The following is a 10,151-nucleotide window of genomic DNA, read 5'->3' on the forward strand; positions in this document are numbered from 1 at the left end:
TCACTTCTGATGGGACCGCCGGATTCCCACGAGGCGAGCATCGGAGGCCCAGGGCCCAGTCCCCACCGCTCGCTCCGGCCTCGCTGCCCCATTCAGTGGCACCCCTCCCGACTGGGTCCCCTTATGCCTTTTTAATAAGAGTCTGTATAGTGAGTGGACGGCAGACAGGTATATTTCGCGGCCCCGCTCAGCACCCCCGAACCATCGAGGTTGAGCGTGTGGACCGCGTGCAGCTGCCAGTCCTCCCCCACCCACACTGGTCCCTCTCTCCTGCCAGCCCCGCTCATCTCAGGGCTAAGCTGTACACGTGGTAGATCTCGTCCGGAAGGTTCTCCTGCCGCTCCTGAGCCAGGAGGCTGAGGCCTGCGCTGCGGACGATCCTGTGGACCACGTCGAGGTCCCGGCACACGCTGCTGTCCACATCGTCCAGGATCACGCCCTCCTGGGCCATGTTGTCTTTGATGACGATGATGCCGTTGGGGCGGAGGCCCCGCTTGCAGCGCCGCAGGAACTCGGCCAGGTGCTGATCGGTCAGGTGGCCTGGGGGAGGCAGAGGCCGTCACGAGGGAAGGATGCCAGCCCCTCCATGCCACTGCGTGTCCACTTGCTGAGCACTTACTCAGTGCTGAACACACAGGGCCACTGGCTTTCAACAGCCCGGAGGGGTTTACCAAAGCCCATTTTAAGAGGAAACTGGCTCAGAAGTCACCTACCCAAGGGCAATCACAACGTATGCTGCTGGGATTTCACCCTGACTGGGTGACTTCCAGGCCGTGCCCAACACCTACACTCCACCCGCCCCTCCTAGGCCTGGATCAGCGGAGTGTACCAAACAGAGTTCCTTCCCTACATCACAACTCCTAACAGGCTTTTGAGGACCACAAAATACAGGGCAAATCCAGCGTGTTCCCAGCAGCCTGGGCCGCCCACCTGGAGGAGGTGGCCTGCTGCTAGGTGGGCAGCCTGAGGAGAGCACCTGGGTACGCCTTCAGGCCAAGTGGGTGCAGGACCGGGTGGTAAAACGGCTTGCTCACCGCGAACGGCAGAGGGCAGCCAGGGCTCCAACTCTTCCTCTTACTGAAAGCCCTTCTTATGAAAACTCATTTCCACATTCTTTGAATGCAGTAAGTTATTGATAATTAAAACTTTTCAACAACAAAATCTGTCCCCAAATGGGTCACAGCAGGTATTGAGTTGAAACAAAACATGGAAGCAAGTGAACCTTGTAGGTGGAGTCCTGGCGAGTGCAGGGAGGATTCGAGGAATGCCCGCTGGCCGCCCTCTGCAGCAGCGCCAGAGCCTCAGCTCCCACGGCCTCGGGAAGCCCAGCCTCTGCGGTGAGAGACGTGCAGGCAGGCGGAGGAGGGGCGCGGGATGCTCACCTATCACCCACTGGATCCAGATGACGTCGTAAGAGTGCGGCTCCGGGCTGAAGTCCTGGAGGCCGCAGCAGAAGAAGTTCCTCACTCTCTTGCCTTCCTCACCCAGGTAGGTCTTGGCCTTGACCAGAAAGTCCTCCGTCACGTCCACCATGTCCACCACTCCGAAGAGAGGCAAGAGCAGCCTCTTGGTGATCCTTCCGATGCCGGCTCCGCAGTCCAGGGCGTATGAGGTTCCCGTCTTGTTTGGGCCTTCCTGAAAGAGCAGAGAAGGCACAGACTATAAGGAAGGGTTAGAAAGCCACAGGGACCCTGTCACTGCGAAGGGGCCTTTCCTCACGAGCCCCTGGAACTACTCAGATCAGGCCTGGGCACAGGCCGGCAGCTGGCACTGGTGGGGCCAGCAGTGGGCGTAAGCACAGCACAGCCTTTTCCTGGGCCACATGTTTCTAACGTGAATGCCAACCTCCACTTAAAGGTGTTAAGTAGGTGCGTTCATCTCCTGTCACTCCTGAGACCCCATTAAAAGGACAGTAGCAGAGGGAGAATAAAGAATTCAAGCAGTGAAAGGATGGAAGAGGGCACTCAGTGAACAAATCTGGGAAGATGGAACGTGGGTGGAGCAGGGGGCAGGCAGCAGCCTCGGTGTTTGCCGAGGGACAGGCAGGGAGGCTCCGGCCACGGCGATGCCAGCCTGGCACAGAGGAGGGTGGCGGGGCGAGGAACAAGAAGCCTGTGCTGGCCGAACGGCCAACACCCACAGCCCAGATGCTTGCAAACACGGCAGGAGAGCAAAGGTTTTGCCTCTGGAAAAATAGAACAGTTTGTGAGGAGACTGCTCCGTTCCGGCACCGAGAGGCCCCAGCGTAACAGCTGCCTCCTGTCGGGTGACCTTGGGGCAAAGCCTGTGAGTCACCCGCCCCACCCGCTCTTCAAGGCCTGGGTCGTGGACACAATGAGGTGACCCTGAGGCGGCGAGTGGGAAGGTGGCGCCCCACGCAGAGCAGGCAGTGCCACCGGCGCCACCGCCTCTCCTCCTGGAGAGCACAGCAGCCCTGCCTACCCTCAGAAACCTCTGCAGGAACTTCCGGGAGCTGGTGATGTCGATGCTGGAGATGTGGCCATACCCCCCGAGCATGCCGTCCACGGTGGCCGGGACCTCCTTCCAGTACGTCTTGGCCTTGGAATAGAATTGTTTCTCGTCCTCTATCACCTCGCTCGTCATGCTGTCACCAGCCACGTCTTTGCTCAGGCACCAGACTCAGCAGCGGTGTCCCTGAATAAAAAAAGGAGGGAAGCAGCCAGGTTGAGGGCCCTGGGCTCCCCGCATGCTTCTGCTGGTCACACGATCCTGCTTGACGCAGAGGAGTGGCCAGTGTCCCCCAACCTGCTTCTACCCATTAGAGGGCATTGCCCCCCGTCTCTTGCATTCAAGTCATTCTGCAAAGCTATCTTCATGTCAGAGCAGGACACCCAGAGTCCTGGCTTCTAGTTCTTTCCTTACCCTACATGACACCTGACTCAGTGGCTTCTGAACCCAAGGTACAGAGAACCCCGATCTACACTTAAGAGAAATGAAAACAAAGCAAGGAACCCAAGCCTCCTACAGCAGACATTCCGGGTGATCCCAGCAGGGCCCGAGGAGCCCCACGCCTCCCTTCCTCCGTCGCGAGCGCAGAAACAAGCTCACTGCGGGGTCCAGTCCACGTTACCCATGAGCCTGACTCTGTGCCAGGTGCTGTCTGTGAACAGGGAGACGGCCAGGCGGATACACGATCAGGCATGTGTGAGGGCTGCGGAGAGGTACAAGGTGCTGGCAGAGCACAGGTGTCAGGAGAAGCGACACACCAGCTAACATCGAGGATGAGGAAGCGTTCGCTCAGCAACCAGGAAGACGGGCGCGTGCGTTGCCCTTCCAACGGGAAACTCGGGGTCCTAAGGGTCATGTTTACTAGTTCCGACTTCACACCAAAGAACAGCGAGCCGGAACTACTCTAGGTTAAGCAGGGAGTGGCCTGAGATGTGTGCTTCTGGAAGGCTGCGTTGGCAGCCGCGTGGGCTACAGGGGAGAGTGAAAGCAGCCGGCCGGGCCCTGATGGCAGAGCGGAGGCCCACCGCCAGCGCCACATTCAGCTGGCTGGGCCACACCACGTAGGGGATGGAGGGTCACACCTCTCCCGAGGCCCCGCGTTCATCTACAGATGCTCGCCATGCGCAGGGCTGTTCCAGCCGCTGTGAGGCTTGTCCAGATAAGGTTCAACACCCAGAGGCTTACAGCAGGGGAGATGGAAGAAATGGAGCCAACGAGAACACGAGGCAGAAACGAGGACTCTCGTTGAGCCACAGAGTGCTGTGGGAACTTGAGGGGTAGAGGAGTCCCTTCTGAATGGCGGGCGGGGCAGCAGCCAGGAGAAGGCCGGGCCCGGAGGACGAGGAATGCTCTGGAAGGGCACAGGGACAGAGCAGAGGTGGCATGGCACGCGTGCCACACAGAGGGCTGCGGACGGCCGGGCTGGCTACGGTGTGGACAGAGAAAAGAGTGTGGGAGGTGAGCCCGTCCTGGCAGTACAGCCAGGGGCTGTGCCTGGAGTACAGCGTCCTGAGTGCAGCCTGGGGCCATGGGCCCAGTCTGTCAACAACGGGAAACTGATCAGCTGAGTTTCTGAAGGGCAGGGGTGTGCGGGGACCCAGCCTGCGGGGGCTGAGTGGCGACGGTGCAGGCACGGCAGCACCGTGCCAGGAGACAGAACGGGGGTAGCAGCCACCCATCCTCTGCCCACACGCATTGCGCACTCTTCGCTGGCCACTGGACCCTCACGACTCACCGCGACGCAGGCACCCCACAAGCCCCGTGTAGAGGAGGGAGGTGATGCACACGGTGGCATCCTACCCAAGGTCAAGGGGCCCGTGCGTTTGCCGAGCCTGGGCCTTCCCCCGTGAGCAGCTGATTTTCAACACAGGGTTTCACTTACGTGTCACCTCAAAGAGGCCTTCCCTGACCAGTCTAAGGTGCCTTCCTCCAACACGCTTACCCGATCCCCGTGGTTCCTGCCTTCGGAGTGCGTATTTCTAGCTGAAATGACAGTTTACTGACCGTCTGGCCTCCACTAGAATGGAAGCCCCCGAGGTAGGACCTTGCCTTTTCACCACTGCGTCCCGGCACCGAGCCACAGGAGTCCCTCAGTGCAGGGGTGAAAGCCCCCCAGTCCCCCAGGAAAGCTGTGCAAGTCTGTGCTCCCGGGGGCTCACTCCGCCCCCTTTACAGTACTCCACGGGGCTGTAGTTAAGTCACTGACCTCCCAGTATGGTCCTCAAAACCAGCTGAAACCCCCGTAAGACCGAGAAGTGCTTTAAGAGCTTCAAGAGAAGTAACAGAAAAGTGCCCTGAGGACAAGTACGGGCCTTCGACACATAACTTAGAGACCAGAAGAAGCGAAGGGGAACAAAACATAAGGAACGCTGAAGATCTTCACTGCCATGTCCGTAGTTAGCCTCCAACATACACCTGCACTCTGAACTTGTCCTGGAAGACAAGGAACCTTCCAGAAGCAGCAGGACCACCCCAGCCAAACAACTCAGAAATGCTGCTCCCTGATGCAATTCCACTTCTGACACGGCCAGCCCTTTCTGGAGACGCCAGCCAGCCAGTGGGGGCACCGGGGGAGGGCCTGGCCTGGCTGCTGGGAACAGATGGGAAGGGGGCCGCCACCTCGTCCCCGGACCCGGCTCCTTCTGTGGACCCGGGCGTTCCCCGGGGACAGGGGTCACACGCGGGCCTTCTGCAGAACAGGAGGGAGCCGACAGCATCCACAGGCCCCACCAGGGTGGCCCTTAGACCTGGACTTTGCCACTGTTGCCACCCTCCGTAGACCCCTTCCACTGTGCCCCCAGAGACCCCTGGCTCCCCCCCTCTTCAGGTTCTCGAATCAGCTCTCAGACGGATCCCCTCCCTTCCCTGTTCAGGTACAGGGCTTGGGACTCCAATGAGGACGCTTCCAGTTACGGCACCAACCCAAGAGCCCTTTGGGGTGACAGGCTGGGGGGGCCTCAGTTCTAAATACTGCCCCCAGCCCTGGCTCACGGCAGCGTCCCACACCCACGCCCCAGCCCACAGGAGGAAGCGGCGCGCTGCTTGTGAGAATGAACTCTCGTTCCAGCCTCGAGGAACGTGACAAGCAAAAGCACGTGGAGACCTGCCAGTCCCCGAGAACGCAGATGTGGCACAGTAAGTGTCACCGTAGCTCCCTGAGAACTGACAGGAGAGGGAGCCAGCAGCTTGAATGTTACCATCTACCTTCCTGGGTTTGGGGGCTGCTTATGTGGACGCGGTCTGAAAGGCCAAGTGGGCTCCCCAGCCCCCGCCGACAGGCACCACGGCAACTCTTTCCCAGCCCCTCCGCTGTCACCCAGGAAGGACAGCACCAAAGCCGGCCACGCAGCCGTGCTCCCACTTGGGCGAGCTCAGCGAGTTCGGCCCTGTCCCCCTCACACAAACTGCTGGCTTTGTATTTGTGTCTATCACCCCACTGGACTGGGAACCCCTTAGAAAGCAGTGGCGACACCGAGATGTATCACTGTATTTCTCCTGCGTCTCATGTAGCTCATAGGTATTCAACAAGTTCCCTTCCGATCAGATGAACAGAATAAATCCGGGGCCAGACGCTTCCCTGGCTGTACTCTCTCTGCCTGCCTGTCTGCCTTCCCTCCCAGGAGGCCCAGGGACGCTAAGTCTACACCATTAGCCTAACACCTGCTGCGAGGTAGGTGTTTACTAACTGGTTTTGCTGAATGAATCGCAGAAGGACCTTTGTGCGGCCGGTCATTCTCCACTTTTAAGAAAATCCTGCAGACAAAAATCGAATCATTCAAACCTGGTATCACTGAAGCCCTTTACTGACGATACAATTTTTTGTTTTACCAAAAGCCTTACAACATGATTCCTTTAAATGTCAAGGTCCCCCGAATAATCCAATTTACCAGAATTCCACTTACGGGTACATTCTAGGAACAAGCCAGGGGAGGCACATCTAGGCCGGGAAATGGCAAGCATAACTCTGACATTTGTCCTAACAGCTTGGATTCATTAGTAAACATGACTTCTGGGGCCCTGTCTACACTTTGCCTCCCGGAGTCCAGACTGAGGTGGGCAGGAGGTCCCTAGGAGTCAGAGGGAACGGCGGGGCTGTCAGTCAACCCGTAGGAGGTCCTCCTGCACTCTGCCCTGCTGGGATCACAGCAAGGAAGGAGCCACAAGGCCGCAGGGACAGGGGAGGGGCCTGGGCGGTCTGGCTTCGTGCACTCTGGGCTAACTTGGAGGGGAAGTGAGACCCTTTGCTCCTAGGGAACTTCTGCTCCTCAGCAAGTGGAATGAGTCTGTGAATCCTTCATGATCATCTGGCCACCTACCCACGCCCCGCTCCAAGGTGTTCAGGGCCACCCCGACCAGCCGCCCCAGCTATTACTCTGTTCCCAGGATCCATGGAAGAGAATGGGGTTGGAACTGTCACCGTCAGGCTCTGCAGGCTCATCTCGTCCTCATTTACGAGTCTCTAAGGAAAAGCCTGGAAGCATCGGGAGGCACGAGCCTGCTTGATGTTACCTCTTCCTTCCCACACCCTCGTGGACAGGGCCTGTTCTCCCTGGCTCTGTGTGGACAGCCGTTGGACTTCTGAGAATGGCAGGGTGTTCTATGAAAAAGAAAGGGAGGGAGGGAGTAAAGAAGACCAAAAAGAAAAGGGGGGGGGAGCGGGATTTAAAAACAAAGGCTCTGATGGAGTTGAATGAACCAGGTGTGAATCCTGGCTCTGCTTCTCACTGGCTGTGTAAGCGCAGGTAAGACACAACCTCAGTTACGTGTCTTTATCTATAAAATGGGAACAGCAGCATTGACTTTATAGGAAGGCTGTGATGAGTAAACGTGGATATACAAGCGTAAAGTTATCCATACACTGCTGGGCATGCATTAATCCCCCGAATCTCTGTCAGATGAGATTCTCATCGATTCTCTCCGCCAAGTGTGAAGCCCTAATGAGAAAATGTGCTGAAAGGCCCCCTAAACCAGAGTGCTGGCCACGCCTAAGGGATCATGACTGGGTGGACCACTTCCACCCAGGAAGTGGTCGTTCCAGTGACTCAGCTCTGCCAATCCGCAGAGGGGAGTGAGCTTCCCATCCACGGAAGCATGGAAACCCTGCTGGTTTTGGTGACTCTGTCTTTGTGATTTTACGGCTTCTAGTCTCCACCAAAGCATTCTACACGTACTTCAACCCTCCGACAGTCCCTAGTTCACAGAGAGAAAAACCATTCCACTCGTGGAGTGATGCACACACACAGAAAACCAGGAACAGAACAAGGACGGAATCCAGACTTCTTACTGGGTCAGGGCCCTAGTTCTCCCAGGGGTGCATCCCATCTCACTGGGCAGATTCCATACCTCCAGACCACGTGCAGTACTGCCCAGCCCCACCCGCAAGGCCTCTGCCACCAGCTGGTTCTAGCCCTCATTGTACAGAGAAACCACGGTCCGGAGAGAGAGCACACAGTTGACGGGCAGCAAAGCCTGGGCCTTCTGATACGGCAGCCTCTCTGCCAACAGGCTGACCTTGGCTCCAAGGGCTCCTCGCGGCGGGCTGTCTTTTGAGCGGCACCTATGTTGACCCTAACTGGGGTCGGGTCCAAGGTGAAATATGATAGCAACGCCTATGTAACCGGGCACAGCATTTTACTGAATCCTCACACCCACCCTCCTAGTGGGTGCTCTCCTTACCCGTTTCTCACAGGGGAAACTGAGGCTCAGAGAGGGAAAGGAACTTGCTGCGGCGGGGGCCGGCGTGGGGGAGTGCCCTGATCAGGCTTGGGGGGCCTCGGCCTTCCTCCTCCCACCCCACCTGGGGCCCAGGGCCGGCCGGCCTGCCGGCGGACCTCCCCGGAGTGCGCACGTGGGGCCCTGCCGGCTCGCGCCCGGGTCACGTGAGGAGCCGGGGCCTCAGGGCGCCCAGGCCGTTGGGGGCCGGGGCCTCCCCTCTCCCGGCGGCCGCCGTCCCCCGCTCCGCCTCGCGCTACTCACCCCACGCGGGGGCTCCTAGGACCCGGGAGAAGAGGACGGGGAAAAGGAAGGGAGGGAGGAGACGGCGGCGGCGGCGGCGGCGGCGAAGACCCCAGCAGCCCCCAAGCAGCTCCACCTAACCTCTACCAGACGCTGCACCTCGCGGCGCGCGCCGCCTTTGTCCGCTTACGTCACTTCCGGGCTCCCGGGGGCGGGGCCGCATAGGGCTCCGCCCCGTGGGCTCCGGACCTAACTCGAGTACTGTCCCGGGAAGAGCTTCCCAGCTCCAAAAAGCCGCATCGCCGACCCTGTCCCGCCTCCAGCTTGCAGCTCATTAGGAGGCGGCACGGCTGGACTTTTAAAAACGAGCGTTCTGTGGAGTTTCCACTGGGTAAAAAGGGGAGGGGGAGCCTTATGCAAGCCTTAATCCCACCCATAACAATTAATATCTTAAAATCTACAGATCAAAAAGAAAAAAAAAAGGAAGAAAAATACCCTTGACAGTGCCAAGGGGTTGCCACTCCAAATAAGCAGCGCAAATCCATGAAATTTCTGTTCCCAAAAGGTTGCCCTCCCCTAGGCTCCTGCCATACACAGAAATTCTGGAGCGGTCCCTGAAGCAGCCTTGATGGAAATGAGAGTTTGCAGGTAGGTAGACCTTGTGAACCTTTCCAAGCCTCAGTCTCCACTTCTGCCAGGTAGATGGGATGCTCTGAGGGTTAAATTGGTGCCCTGTGCTTGGAGCCCGCTCTCAGTAAATAGAAGCTGACTCATAATATTCGTCATAATATTCATCTATGTCATAATATTCACAATATTCGTCGTAAGTTCTTTTTTCCTAAACTGACATCCTGGCTTAGATTTACAGTGCCTTCCTCTGGGCGTTGCACCAAGGAGGGGCTTAAAATGTGTTTGCTCTAATGAAGAGAAAGCTATGGGGGGGGGGGGTTGCCCTGAAAAGCCCCACCTGCTTTTGAGTCCCCCAAATCTGTCCGTATTATGTGGCATCCTCGCTAGGGCACTGCAGGTCAGACTTGGTTCCCCTGGCCTGGGCTCCTCTCCCAAGCTTCATTTTCCATGTCACTATGGCAAGGGGATAAATCTTGGGCAATCTCAATCTGGAGGTTTCTATAATCTTTGGGGGGCAGCTCTGAGCCTAGCTTTTTTAGGGGTGCCTAAAAATCCTCCCCTACCTTTTTTCCTGTCAATGGAAAACAAACTCCCTTCCCTACACCTGGACTCCAAGGCCTTTCCAGGTCTGGCCAGTCCACTAACCTCAAAGCCTCTCGCATCTCTGAATTCCCAAGCCTCGCACATAGTAGATGCTCAATAAATGTTTGCAGCATGTAAGGGCTGGAGACCTCCTTAGAAATCATCTAGGTAGTCTGGTGTTCCTCATCCATTTTTTAAACACTCACAAACCCTTAGAATAAATATAAAAATTTCTCACCTTCCCCACTCAATATTCCGTCTTCCCAAGGAGGTATGCCCTTCCATCCCTGGTTGAGGAGTATTTTCGGAAATGTATTACATTGTCTGGGATGCCTCCTCCAGGCAGACATCTTGTAATTTGAATTCCAAAGTCATTTTATTCATTTTCAAATTGTAACATCCTACCAGGCCAGTGAAATTACTGGTCCAAACTACATTCGTCCCCCACTCAAGTTTTACAGTACAAGCTTTTTCCCTGCCCCCTCCCAGCCAAGAGTCACAGGTGGAGGCCAACA

General features: G+C 57.3%; 1 protein-coding gene across 2 annotated transcripts; it reads right to left on the bottom strand.

Moving 5' to 3' along the window:
• Nucleotides 1-55: 55 nt before the first annotated feature.
• On the bottom strand, nt 56-9,016 carry NTMT1 (N-terminal Xaa-Pro-Lys N-methyltransferase 1). Of its 2 annotated transcripts, XM_082842997.1 has the most exons (4): nt 8,446-9,016; nt 2,443-2,655; nt 1,383-1,635; nt 56-540 (listed from the first exon to the last, which is right to left on the bottom strand). In XM_082842997.1, the coding sequence occupies exons 2-4, from the start codon at nt 2,602-2,604 to the stop codon at nt 284-286; spliced, it is 672 nt and encodes a 223-aa protein (XP_082699123.1). In that variant the 5' UTR covers nt 2,605-2,655; nt 8,446-9,016; the 3' UTR covers nt 56-283. The 2 variants fall into 2 exon arrangements, with proteins under 2 accessions (XP_082699123.1, XP_082699124.1); XM_082842998.1 differs by lacking the exon at nt 8,446-9,016 and having other exon boundaries at nt 2,507-2,591.
• Between the last annotated feature and the right edge of the window lie 1,135 nt (nt 9,017-10,151).

The sequence above is a fragment of the Leucopleurus acutus genome, assembly GCF_964270905.1.
Source record: "Leucopleurus acutus genome assembly, chromosome: 7".
NCBI classification, from domain to species: Eukaryota; Metazoa; Chordata; class Mammalia; order Artiodactyla; family Delphinidae; genus Leucopleurus; species Leucopleurus acutus.